The sequence below is a fragment of the Typha angustifolia genome, chromosome 8 (genome assembly GCF_048772165.1).
Source record: "Typha angustifolia cultivar Huaian chromosome 8, ASM4877216v1, whole genome shotgun sequence".
Classification (NCBI taxonomy): domain Eukaryota; kingdom Viridiplantae; phylum Streptophyta; class Magnoliopsida; order Poales; family Typhaceae; genus Typha; species Typha angustifolia.
In genome coordinates, this window is record NC_133246.1 from 13,385,095 (window position 1) to 13,399,293 (window position 14,199).

The window sequence follows — 14,199 nt, forward strand, 5'->3', positions numbered from 1 at the left end:
TACTTCCTCTCTAATTGTTCTTTTTTTTTTAAGTTCAATTCTCTAATTGTTTTTAAGTAGTTCAACTTGCTCTTGTTTCGCCTTCTCAGAAAGGAAAATGATATCTACATACTAAGGAATCCTATTGATAGAGAAACTTATCTATAATAATAATACCCCTATATCTCTATCTATTAAAGTCAATTAGCCTAAAAAAATAGTATGGACATAATTGTTATTTCACTATAAATTGCTCTGACATTAGTAATCTTTGCTCTATATTACTAATTTTTTGTCTTCCCAGTTAAGATGTTTTCCTACCTATTTATAATTGGATTAAGTGGATTAACTCGTTTATACCAAATATGACTATATTAAACTCAAATTTGTTTAAAATCCTGGGTTGAGTTAAAAATTAACATCCTTGTACCATGTTATTTATTGTAATTAAGGACCTGCATTTGTTCATGTTAAATTTGGATCTATATTAATATTTTGATAGTTGAATTTAAAAATTCTAACCAAATCTATGTCCCTACTATCATAAGAATTTTAATCAAATCTATGTCCATATTATCATACAACTATCTCATTATAAGAATAACAAAGAAAGAATAGAATCCTTCTCTCAGAAGAAAAAAAAAAAAAAAAAAAAATAGAATGAGACATATACTTCTGCGTGACACTTAGATATTCGTAGTTTTTATTTTTTGAAAGAAGATCCATAGTCCAATAATTTTATTAAATTCAATTATTTTTTACAAGCTTGATACACAAAAAAATAGGGGATATTTTGAAGAGTTTCTCAACCGATATTATAAGAAAAATAAGCATCAAATTCTAAGATCACACAACATTTGAATAAAAAACCCTCAACACCTTCAATCAAAGTAGACAAACTAACTTAGGCTTCTTTTCAAACCTGATGGTTTTTGAAGTAGATAACAGAGTATTTACTATCTTAGCTTTATGCATGTTGGTTCACTGCAGGAGATCAAGAATATACTTCTCTTTGAGTTGATAAAACCATAAGCAAGGAGAAAGGTTCAAAGTTCGTTGTGCCATGCCTAAGCAGCTTGACAAAGACCATAGAGAGCTTTGTCTAATTTACAAACATGAGAAGGATGCCAAGAGTCAATAAAGCCTTGAGGTTGTTGCAATATATAGAATTGGATGAAACTAATCCCACCATTCTAAGCACAAAATAGGAAGCTGATTAACTGAATAGGAGAAGGATCTCACTAATCAAGACTACATAATAAGAAACTTGATGTTCCCACTAACCACATGTTAACTTTCCAATGGTGGACGTGACATGGACGTGTCAACATGGTGCTCTGCCAAGAGGGAGGAGGAAAAGGTAAGAGAAAGAAAGAGGGAGAGGGAGGAAGGAGGAGAAATGAGAAGGGAGAAATACCTGCCATGAAGGGGAAAACAACTCCCCTCTCCTCCCGGTCGAGGGAGACTAAGATATTTGAAGGGAAAACACTTCTCCCCTCCCATACTTTTTATCTAAATATTTAAAATTTATCATACATCAAAAACAATTATTATATAGATGATTTAAATTAATTATAGATGTAAAATAATCTTAATATTTGGAGTAAACTTTTTAAGACGAAGATAAAATGTAAAATGAAACAAATTTTAAAATAAAATGAGCGATACTTTAGACATTATATTTCCTATTTTTTTATTCTGTCAACTTAGATTAAAGTTAACTTCAAATATTTTTAATATTTGAAAAATAAATATAAAATTTGAATGATAAAATATCAATACGGTGAACTATGACAAAAGGAGGGCTGTTGACTTCAATATGGGCTTCGTTTTGGGCCATTGTCTTCAATAGTACGACACGACACACATCAATCCGTTAACCCCAAACCCCTGGTGGTGGTGTTAATTATTTTTTCATTTTTTGTACGCATACAAACAACTCCCCACCCAAACTCCTGGCCCTGGGCGGGGAAAAGGCGGGAAACGAAGACCTCTTGGAGCGGAATTCGTCTTTCTTTCCCGCGCCGCCGCCTCTATTCAATGATCGTCTTCTAGGGTTTCGTTCCGGCCGTCCGTTGCTCGGATTTATGGCGGAAAGCGGAGCCCTAGATATCCTCCCCCAGATCCATTCTCTCGTTTCCGATCGGCTCCAAGTGGTAAATTTGATGCCGATCGTCAAAGCTTCCGATCGATCTCATAGATCTACGTTTAAATTTTTAGTATTTATTTTTAATTGGTTCGCTCGAATAGAAATCAGCATATCTTTTTTAGAGTTTGGGTTGGTGTAAACTTGTCAAATGTTAGAGCTACGCAATTTCCAAACAAGAGAATGGGGATGTCTTTTGATAATTTGCGTTCTGCTAGACTGCTCTGATCTGGGCTATGAAAAGCTATGCTGCGAAATTGTTAAACCCTCTGCTTTTTTCACAAAATACTAATGAAGTTAGGGTAGTGTGGTTGGTCTATGATTCCTGTGCTTTACGACACCATGAAGAATAACTTATTTTGTAGTTAAAAGTTATCGCCGTTAGTGGCGACATTCCTTTTACTAGATTACGAATTTATGTACTCAGATTACAGGGTGCATCAATTACATTGGAGTTCAAAATAGCAGAATACCTCAATATAGGACTTCCAACACCTGGAGCGTTAATAGTCTCTTTCTATCCCTTTCAAATGTAGATAGATCATGACTTTTCAATGTCGAATAGGTCAAGCACGAAATGAAATACAAGAATGATAATTTACAGCAAATGGCTCTATTTGTTTTCATTGACTTAGGATACTACTGTACATGGTCTGGTGAATGCTTTTTGAGGTTAATGAATGGTTATATGGTTATATATTGTTTGTGAGTAAACCATGTTTAATTTTTTTTTTGTATTATAAGCTAATTTGATTTATGAATTTTGATGCAGATTTCATATAAGTGGCTGAGTCGCAACTTTTCGGTGTCTTCGAATTATGCCAAAAAGTAAATATTTCGATAATTCTATCTCCAAGTATTAAGCTTCTTAATATGTTTCAGCAAGTTGTGAGCTGCTGTTTCAGGCTGCTTCAGGAGTTTGCAGACAAATATGGAAATGAGTTGAAAGTTATATACTCTTTGTCTGGATGGTTAAAGAGCGATCCTCAAAACTATTCTGTAAAACTTGCCTCAGGCCTTAACCTTGAAGGTAATATGAAGTTATGAACTTATGAGAGAAGTTTTGACATTGTAGACAGCTTAATCTTCAGTTTAACCTAGCAAACAGTTTTCACATTCCTCCGGTTAAACTTTTTATGGAGTTTCTTTTTCAGTAAATGACGGAAAGGGAAAATGGAAGAAGCAATAGTTATTAAAGAAAGCTTTCGTTTGCTGCTTTTATTGTTACAATAATCATTATTATTATTTGGTATTATTCAAAATAAGTAAATAACTTTGATTTCACAATATGAAAATTTTAATTTGTGGGCAATAAATTCTCATTCTTGTGATGATGGATAGAAACAACAGCTTGCTTCTATGGTTTCAGCAGACCACCTTTCATCTTATAGACTAAAAGGTTGTTGACGATTAGATGTTCCTCCCTGCTTTGTGTATTTAGGTTTATGACATTTAAATTCATCTATACTTCTGCATTCAAACTAAGTTCTAGGTTCTAGCAATGACATGAAAATTATGAACAATTTTTTAGGGATAATTTTACTTAGATCATCTGAACCATTATTATTATCTGTATGCATTCTCTGAACTTTTTTTTGCTATATACTCTCTTGATTGAAATTTCTTTTAGTTTAAATGTCCATATAGTTTTTTTTTTCTTTTACTTTAGTTCAAGTGAGTATATATGGACATTTAGTTTAAGGATTGTGCATGAGTAAAAAAAAGTTCAGTGGATGTATGTGAAAAATAGTAATAGTTCAGAGGGATCTAAGTAGAATTATCTTCTATTTTAGGTCGTCATATATGGAAGCTTGGCAGCTAGTTAATATGAATATAAACGAAGATAAAAGGGAAGTCATTATATATCAGTTCATTCAAATGTCTCAGTAGTTGGTACAAAGTTGTTGAACAATCATTTTAAAGCTATCTCAAGTTGAGTTAGGGATATTTTGTTATCTAATTGCATATCAGAAAAGGCTTGTCTCATCGTCAGTACTATACTATGGACCTTTAATTACTGGCACAGAGGATAGCTTCAACATAGCTTTTTTGATTTTTTTTTTCTGTTCCTATTCATTGATTGTACTTATTGTTTGTGTATCAAGGATATGTGAACTAACTGTATTAGCAATTTCAAGTTTCTTAATGGAATATTTGTTGTGCTTTCTGGAAAGAAAGAGTGAATTGTATATACTTTTTTGAAGTTCTACGAAGTGGATAATACTAGTGTAGATTCTGAATTAGAATTCATATTTAAATATGTACAGAAATCCTGTAGTTATTCTGAGATATTGAATTCTCTATTTGTTGCAGATGTGAGACAAGAATTTAAAGATACTTGTTCAGTTCAGGTTTACAGTGTTCAGGCTTGCATCCCAAAAGATCTTGCAGTGCTTTGGAGTGCTGAATTTGTACAGGCAGAGGAACTATTTAACGAGCCCTCATCTGAAGAAAATTGTTTGAGAGATAATAGGTATATATTGCTCCTCTTGCTTGAAGGGATTGTTTGTTCATTGGTTCTTTTATGAGCATATTGTTTATACAGACAATGTGTTCTTGAGCATATTTTCTATGGATCTTTAATATTTATTGAGGCATTTCTTCTTTCTAGTCCATGTTTACTAGCTTCAAGCCTTCTATCATCCATCTTAAATGATGATGTAGCAGGAATAATTTACCTCATGAAAATTTTCTCCATATGCTTGTAAAGAGAAATGGTCCCAAATGTACTAGGTTATTCAAGGCTTTAGTGCTTTGATAATTGACATGTTGTTTAGCCATTATCTTTCTATTATGGTCCTATTTAAATGAAATATAATGTAAGTATAGAAAGAGAATTGATTATACCAAATATTACTCTAAAATGGAGGATCTTGAGGGCATGAAACCAAATATGGAGATTTCGGAAATGCAAAAACAAAAGTTTATTTTCTTATCCATATATCTCTATCTAGCCTAGTTTGGGCAGTCATATCCACTTCACTGATATTGATAGCATCTAAATTTAGGTTTTGTGGTGTTTCAAATTCCTTTGTCAAGCGCATTGTTGATGGGAAGCATACCAGCCCTGGTCCACCAAGGCCCAGGAATGTTATGGGAACAGTTATGCAATCTAAATCTACTAGTATTCTGAAAGACCAACCAGTTCAACCTCATATAAAAGTGGAGGGACAGTCAAGTGCAAAGAATGAGTCAAATACAAGTGATATAGATGCTTCAGCAATTATCAATAAACCTAGTAAGCAATTTCCGGTTAAAGAACCTGTAATTGCTGTCCAGGCAAGCAAACAGAAAGGTCAAAATGGGAAAGCCTTGTCAGGAAATACTGGATCACTTGCTTGTCTGTGGGGGCGTGCATCAGCAAAACCAAAGGCTCTGAATCCTGCTAGAGAAAGTGTCAATCATAGTGGTATTGTTGCTGGTACATACATTTTTACCTGTTCTTTCTCCATGCTTTTTTTTTCTCTTATAGCTTGAGCACTAGTAATAATTTCTTGTGCACCCTTTAAAAATTTCAAAATTCAAGTTAGTCTGTTATATGCTTTCTGATTGAGTTTGGTTTTTTCTTGAACGACATTCAGTTACAGCTGAAGATCAAATATGTGCAAATGAAGCAGCAGATGCTGCTAGTAGTGATGATGAAGAATATGATATATATCGTAAGAGGCAACCTAATAGTTCAAGCAGCAGAAAAAGAAGGGCTGTTATTGATTTTTCAGATGATGATGAGGAGGAAAACGTGATAAGTCTTGCATCACCAGATCCTCCAAAAGAGCATATATCATGTTCCTTATCCAATGCTGAAAACATCATTCTGGAACAAAAAGAGCACAAAGGAGATATAGTTGATAATATGCAAGAGGATCCTAAAGTAGGAAATCCTGGATTGTCACCAGATGTGATAATAAGTGGTAGCAAGGACATGATTACTGGGATATCCTTGCGTGAGAAGAGCCATAACCATTCCTCAGGAACACACACTGAGAAAGGTAAAATGGACCAGAACACCAATTCTGCTTCAACTTCACCCAAAAAGAGGAAAGTATTGAAGACCCGGATTGATGATCGTGGGAGAGAAGGTATTTTGATAATGTCACTTGACGCTTTAGTTTGTCAGTTGTTCAGCAGTCATCCTAATCATTTGATATACCAATATTTTTTGCTTGAACTTGTTAGTTTGGTTCTTTTATCCTCTTTGTTATGGTTCCCTGTAGTCTTATCAGTAACTCCCTGAATAAAACATAATTCTCCCAGAGTCCATGAAGAAACCTGAGTTTAGGGCATGACAGAAGTAATAATAAATCTGAGGTGGAGCTGTTTAGCTGTTAAAAAATAATACAGTACTTGCAAAATGGCATCGATTGAGCATGCTGTTGTTTTATTAAATATAAGAATTTACTAGCATTTTAATAAGTTAGCATGTCTTTAGCATGGAAAGGAAGGTTGTACGACAACCCAGAGTCTTATCAATGCTAGTACAAAGTAGTATCTTGGTGCTTGTAGAGTGCATCATATTTTTGGTTGTCTCCTGTTGATTGCCAGTTCAATGCACTTTTTCAGCTTGCAGCAATCTATTAGCATAGGGAAATTCTTGCAAATGAGGATTGTGCTAGTTGGCAGATGATACTAGTAGCTTATTATCAGGGAGTATCCTGTGATGAGTCTAATAAAATTTTCATCTGTTGCTTTACTTGTCAAAAGTAATTTCATAAACAAATTTAGGGACATAGCCCTTCATTTATGCTAAGTGAAACCGTGGATTATGGTGAGTTTGTGGTTTGAGCATGAAAAAGGGGTAAATCAGCTTATGGATTGGTTGATTATATTTATCCAGTTCTGCGTGCCTTATATTTCTGAAGTCATAGATGCTTTCTTCCTTAATTTTGGCGCTTCTTTCTGAGTGAATCATTTTTAGTGATGCCAGTCATTTGGACTGGGGAAATAAAATTTTGACTAGGACAAGATAGGTAGCTTCACGCTCTGTCATAGGGGCAAACATTTTTTGACAGTGTTGTGATTGGATTCATTTGTGGAACTTTTACAATCTACTCTTTTATTAAACTTGCAACTCTTTCTAGATGCTTTGAGAATACAATAGAAATGGCTGGTAGTATCTAACTATTTTTTGGCCTTACATAATTTAATTGTCTGTTCACTTCAACCTCATTTAGTGGATTGATGAGCTTCTTCCTTCTTTCATTCCCATATTTCTGTGAAATTCTTGTCTATTCTTGATTTCTTGTTGGTAGCAAAGGTAAAAGAATCTTTTCTTTTATAGCTTTCTCTAACAATTTTTTGTTGTACTGTTATATACTATATCAGAAATCTTCCTTTGAAGGATAAAATGTACAATATTCATTATCTTACATATCTGTTGTATTTCAGTAACTGAGGTTGTTTGGGAAGGTGAAGCTGCTGCGAGTGATAAGATTGACAAGCATATTACAGATAGTGATGCTGTGAACAGGTACTTGTCAAAAAAATGATATGCTTTCCAGCTATTCTTATTATTCTATGTTGATATGTATTGGTTTTGTTCCTGAAAAACAACCTATATGTCAATGTAGCTGGTATAGAGTCTTGATATACTGCATAGTTTTTCCTTCTCTGCTGGACCATAGTTAACAAATCTAAGATATGGTAGATACACTTAGTTAGAATCATGGAAAAGAAAGTAGAATGTAGAGTTAGGTAGATCTCGGACTAATTAGATGGAATGCAATTTCTGTAAATCAAGAAGACATCAAGCTCCAGACAGAATTATTCTTTATCTTATGCCTAAACCATGGAAAACATAATATTTTCATTTTAAGAGTTGGCCGTGAAGGGGTAGAAGCATCAATAAGCCTCTTAAGCACCAATTTTATGAACCCATTCATTATCTTGGAGAGATAGTTACTTGCCTTTGATGATATATTCTTTGCATAAAGAAGTATATGTGTGCCCATTTATTCTTCATCTAGGTAAATTGATAGATTAAGTGGTGTTTATTATTATCATATTATCTTTATATACTGCAATTACTTTTGTATTTGGCAGGATATGTTCTGGTAAGTACTTAGTAGACAGCTATCTTTTTCCTTATCACTACAATTTGATTCCTTTTTTTCAAGAAAAGTTTATTTCTGTATGTTGGCAGAAAATAATTTACTGTCGAACTGTGCTGATAATTTTTATCTCCAATTTATAATAATCAGGCCTTCTATGCCTAGCAAAGCACAGACGACAGGGAAAGGTGACAAACCTAATCCTGTGGGCAAGACTACTGGTAATAAGAAACCAGCAAAAGGTGGTGGAAAAGATGCTAAGCAAGGAAACATCCTATCCTTTTTCAAGAAACTATGATACATCCATATGTGATATTGCATTGCTTTGGCAGTCTGCTATGGGACCGGAAATCATGTCGGATAATGTATGAGGTGCAAACAAGAAGTTCACTTGTAGGCAGCAATGCTAGCATGGCAAGACTAGAAATTGTCACTTCATGCTTTTGTGTATTCTCTCGCTGCCCTGTGTGCTAATAGTGACATTTTCTAGTGGTAATAATTCATCAATCAGCTTATATGCTATAAAATTTTGTACGTTTGTGTTTGCGGTGATGAAGCAGAAAGTAAAAACAGGATGTCACATTGTCTACTTCGTAGGATCTGCGACTTCTGGATACAATCTTAATGCCCTTTGTGAGCAGAACTTGAATCTCTAAATGAAAATAACTAATAGGTGCGTACGATCGTTATCTTGTTCTTGGATTGTTAATTTGAAGATCTGAGAATAAGAGCCCCATCGGGGTAAGAATGTTGTTTAATTGTGATAGTTGGGATAATTGATAACATGTTATTTTACAAATCGCATTCTATATTTTATTTATTTTGTGATTTACACCTGTCTTTGATGATTTTATAATTTAATCTTTTATTTTTTTTATGATTCTTGTTTAATATTTTAACGTTATTTTGACTAACTGGATTAAATTACTAAAATATTTTTACCATTATTTTTTCACTCTCTACTAAGAAGACAGGTAATTTAGATATTAAATTTTTTTTATATATTATAAGAAAATATTAATTCATTGGTACTGTTTTAATTTACAAAGGAGGTTAAACGATAATTATATAAAAAAAAATAAGAGTCGAGTTATAAAACTCTTAAAAATGTGGTGTGAATTTTATAATAAATAAAATATATGATGTGATTTGTAAAAAAGATTTAGATAAAAATGATCAAATTGATCTTACCTTTTTCTAATTTAATATAGATATTTTCCTTTTTTTAAGAGAAGATGGAAAATAGGTTTAAAATTAAATACAAATTATAATTTTTTTTATAACTATTGTATTATTTTTGCACAATTAATTTTAGAATTTTTGGCTAAAAATTAATTTGCATAATATATAAATATCGTTACAAATAGTATTATAGATGAATATTTCATGTCAAAATATTTTTATTACAAACATATTCTAATCTATTATAAGTATATATTATAGTCACATTATAATATAAGCACTAGAAATCTAAATTGAGATAAAAATTGGTTATTCTAATATACTACCAAAGGCAAACTGGTTTAAAACTTTAAAAATAAAAGAGTTAAATAAACTTTTTTTTAATCTCAACCAAAACTTGAGATAAAGTAATCCGAAAAACCTCTTTTATTCCATTTTTTTTATCTCAACAATCTAGCATCTGTTTGTAACTGATTTCTGAGATAAAAGAGGGTTTATCTCAGATAAACCTTGCATATATATATATATATATGGAAGACCTCTGTATCTTTATTGAGCAAAAGTTGCCGTAACATGAGAGAATAGAAGAAAAGATGGAGGAATAAAGGGGAGAGAGAGACTCTTGTTTGGATGAAAATTTTAAGAGAGAATAAAGAGAAATGAAAAGAAAGAAAATGCTCTCTAATTATCACTTTTTACTTTCTCGAGCTTGATCGAGCCAATCTTTAATCAAGTTTGGATTGAAATTAATTTCGAGCCTATTTTTATGATCAAGCTTGAATTGAAATAATTTCAATTCGAGCCAATTTCGAACTCGAGCCAATTTTGAGTTTAAACGAGCTTAAACGAGCTGCTTAATTAGCAATTTCAAACTATTTTTAAGCCTGAGCAAATTTGAATTAATTTAGGCTTCAATCAAGCTTGAAATAAAAACTAATTCAACTATAAAGATATAAATATTACCAAAATATAAATTACAAGCAATAAAGATAAATGGGTTAGAAAACTACAAGCAACCAAAATATAAATTACAAGTAACAAAGATAATTGTGTCAAAAAATTATAAGCAACCAAAATATAAATTACAAACAATAAAGATAATTGTGTCAGAAAATAATGGCTGAAATTCTGAATGGGAGAAAGGATTTTGATCTGATAGTTTATATTAGTTTAATATTACTCATATTATATATATATATATTTGAGCATTATCGAGCCGGCTCAGGATCAAGCTTGGCTCGAATTTAATTTCGAGCCTAGTTTTAATGATCAAGCTCGGATCAGCCTATTTTCAAGCCGAGCTTGATCGAGCATTATCGAGCCGAACTCGAACAGGCTTGATTATTTTGACAGCCCTATTTAATAGTGTCCTAGTTAAATTCATAGTTAAAAATATTCCTTTAAGATGGGGCATAATCTAATTGGCAAGAGGAGAGAACTATTCTCTTTCTCCTCTTCTCTTCAATTTTTTTCTCCTTTCATTAAGGTTAATGAGATATCTCAAATTGCGCCTACCTACCTAAAATTCACTGAACATGTCCTAAATGAAATGTCGATACAATAAAATCATCATATGATCCTCACATGTATCCCTTTTTCTATGATAACAGCTGTGAGTGGCTTCAAGCTCGTGCAGTTCTTTCATCCAGAAAACTCACGAATTAAAATTGCACACCAAGTGAAACAAAACGTCCTAAAACAAAAGTCCAGGTAATTTTACAACGTAAGTTGGTAAATGTGCAAATAAATTATAATAAATACAACTCTCTGTAGAACAACCAATATGAGGTTTGTACTTTTGACTCCACGGCTTGCTAGCCACTTATAGATAGAAGATGAAATTTACCCAAATTCCGGAAACAACTCATAAATATATATATATATATATATGACAGAATCCAACTTATACTTGGGACTATATATTCATACTTATTTACATGACATTCATTGCATAGATCAATTTTGCATTCACCTTTTATAACTCTCACCTTAGGAAGAATGAAAGAATTTGGAGACGGACAAACTTACCAATTGCGATGACCATAATATATTGGGAACCAAAAGGAAGACATTTAGGCTTAGGGAACCGGCACCGATATCGCCATCGGCACTGAAACTGACAGATCTCCCCTCCCAAAGTTCGAAACCCGCCTCATCGAACTGTTCCTCACAAGCGTATGATCTATTGCCCAACCATTTCCGATCACAATTGCCGCAGACATATCGCACCTCTGGCACATCTTTGCAAGCAACGCGGCCTTTCTTCTAGCTCTCTTTGTTCCTGTGAACAGGATGTTCTGAATCAGCCCACCCAGTGCCGGCACTCTGGCCACCTTCCGAGTCAATGTCGGCCCACAGCGGCGGCACATCTCCTGCAGCGCAGCAACTGCGTTCTCTTTTCCCTTGGGGCTTCCCCTCCGCAGAAGGCCCACCAGACTAGATACCGTGCCATCCCCGCTCCCGACGGTGTGGGCAACGGTCGGGTTTTTCATGAGCAATGCGAGTGCCCCCGCCGCCTCCTCCGCCACCGCTTCATTACCCAGTGCTCCTGCCAACGCCGTGACTGCCCCTGTCTCCAGCATTCCCACCCAGCTCTCTGGGTGAGTCGACAGATTGAACAGCGCCATCACCGCGTCCTTCTTCCCTCTTGGAGTGCCCTTCGTCAACATATTGACCAATGCCGCGACGGCGCCCGGCTCACTCATGATCATTTTCTTGTAGTCATGAACCACTGACAGGCTAAACAACGTGGCCGCCGCATTCTCCCTCGCATCCACGGTCCACCCATGTCTCAACACGTCGACGATCAGCGTCAACGACCTCTCCTCCTCCATAATTCGGCTCTTGTTCGCCTCAAAAATTGACAGGTTTAGTAAAGCCGTCACCGCATTCTCTTGCGCCACGGAGTTGGAGGAAGTGAGTAAGTTGCAGAGGAGCGGAATGGCGCCTAATTCAGCAATGAAGGCTCGATTCTTCTTCCCGGTCTTGGCCAGCAACCGGAGCTCGCGCGCCGCAACCGTCTTGGCATCATCCAAGCCATTTGACAACTGCTGAACCAAAATTTCAGCTGTTGCTTTGTTTGCTTCGATCGCGGCCTTACTGGTAGATGCCGCTGCGCTGTTCTCAGCCGCGCCATCGGAGCTCTCAGGAGTGTCGTATGGGATCCCGCAGGCCGCGCACCACTGTGAGATTAGATTGCGGAGTGCTCGATTCGGCACGAGGCGGTTGTGGGAAAGCGACTGTCCAGAATTGGGGCAAGTGTAGTGCCCTTCCTCCATCCACTGCACAATGGAAGCGCGATCGTATGTTTGCCCCGTGGAGACGATGACCGGTTCGCGCATCAAGTCAAGCGAGATCGGGCAGCAGAAGTCCTTGGGGATCGCGAAGGACGAGTCTCCGCTCCAGCTCACCAACCTCTTCTTCGACTTCTTGAATTGCTCGCCCGAAGAAGAAGAAGAAGAAGAAGACAGCGTCGCCGCCCCGAAGTCGACCTCGACTTCTTGGCATCCGAGGAGCAAGAATCTACAATACCTCGCGAGGGCAACGACGCCGCCGAGAAGGGGCAAGTCAGCTTCTTCTTCCATGTTAAAGATCTGCTCTTCCAAGAACTCGATCTCGATCCTGAACGACCTGGCATCGCGGATGGCTAACTGATCGACGAAAGAGGATTGGAACTCGGCTGGATCCGGCGCTTTTCCTCGCGCGAAGTCGTCCAAAAAGGAGAAAACTTTGCGACGGAGCTCCTCGTCTCTAGGATCCACGTAGAGTTTTGATGTCCTGCACTGCCGTCTGAGTAGCTCGAGGTGCTCCCGGACGTCGTCGGAGAGGCGGAGGCCATCGAGGGGAAGGACGTCGAGCAGAGTCGCCAGTTCCTGATCGAGATCGTGGAAGTTTCCAGAGATCTGAGGATTTCGAAGCAGGAGCCAGAGGCGCCCGGATTGGGCGATGTAATCGAGGAGCATCTTGGCGCGATAGAGCAAGATGTACAGCTCCCGAAAGCAGAGGGTCACGGAATCGGGGAAATGGCGGGAAGACGGGTGGGATTCGATCAAGAAGTCGAAGAGAGATGAGAGGACCGAGACCTTGCGGATGAGGGATCGCGAGTTCCTCTCCTGGAAAGGAAAAGAGGTGGAGAGGCGGGAGGCGACGAGGCGATCGGCAGCGGCAGAGAGGGTTTGAACGAGGGCGGCGCCGGACAGGTCCGCCGGCGCGAAGTACGCGCCGCCGACCGGCGATCTCCGGCGCCGGTAGGATAGGAAGTCGAGAGACAACGACATCCTCCGAAGTTTAGGGCTTCGCCTGCTGAAGAATCGATTGCTCACTTCTCCTCTTCTTCAAACTGGATTCTTGTGGATTTGGCGATTGCTAAGATCACGGATTGACCTCGACCGGCGATCTAATTAGGGTTTCTAAACTGCGGAAAGGAAGGAAGATTAAAAAAAAAAAGAATTATATATAAGAAGAAGAAAAGGACGATCTTCGCCGCGTGTAAAGTCGTGAGAAAATTTCCAACGCGTTTTTGGTGGACCAAAGCTTTTTAGTCAAAAGGTCTCATCTCTCTATCCCCTTCATATCAATTACCAGCTGTGCCTACTTTGCCTGAGATGATACTAGGGGTGGTTCGGTAATTTAGCTACATTGAGGAAAGAAATTAAAAAATATATATAAAAATAGAAAGAAATTCAATTTCTAGGGATTAGCACACAGGGTAGTGCATTGGTTGTTGGCTGCACGGCGACGGCATCGATGCGGGCGGTGGGACCGACATTTGGTATAAGTTATAAAATAAAGTCAACGGATGCGTTGGATAGACGACGGGAGAAGACAAAGACTGTTAGCGTGGGG

At 36.8% G+C, this 14,199-nt stretch overlaps 2 protein-coding genes across 3 annotated transcripts; one reads left to right on the plus strand and one right to left on the minus strand.

Moving 5' to 3' along the window:
* The first annotated feature begins 1,904 nt into the window (after nt 1–1,904).
* Nucleotides 1,905–8,854, plus strand: LOC140766183 (uncharacterized). Of its 2 annotated transcripts, none has more exons than XM_073105644.1 (8): nt 1,905–2,135; nt 2,898–2,953; nt 3,031–3,155; nt 4,439–4,598; nt 5,134–5,534; nt 5,707–6,204; nt 7,511–7,592; nt 8,323–8,854. In XM_073105644.1, the coding sequence occupies exons 1-8, from the start codon at nt 2,067–2,069 to the stop codon at nt 8,468–8,470; spliced, it is 1,539 nt and encodes a 512-aa protein (XP_072961745.1). In that variant the 5' UTR covers nt 1,905–2,066; the 3' UTR covers nt 8,471–8,854. The 2 variants fall into 2 exon arrangements, with proteins under 2 accessions (XP_072961745.1, XP_072961744.1); XM_073105643.1 differs by having other exon boundaries at nt 5,134–5,546; nt 8,323–8,852.
* A 2,272-nt stretch (nt 8,855–11,126) lies between these two features.
* Nucleotides 11,127–13,787, minus strand: LOC140764860 (U-box domain-containing protein 4). The gene has a single exon (XM_073103680.1). The coding sequence runs from the start codon at nt 13,629–13,631 to the stop codon at nt 11,433–11,435; it is 2,199 nt and encodes a 732-aa protein (XP_072959781.1). The 5' UTR covers nt 13,632–13,787; the 3' UTR covers nt 11,127–11,432.
* Between the last annotated feature and the right edge of the window lie 412 nt (nt 13,788–14,199).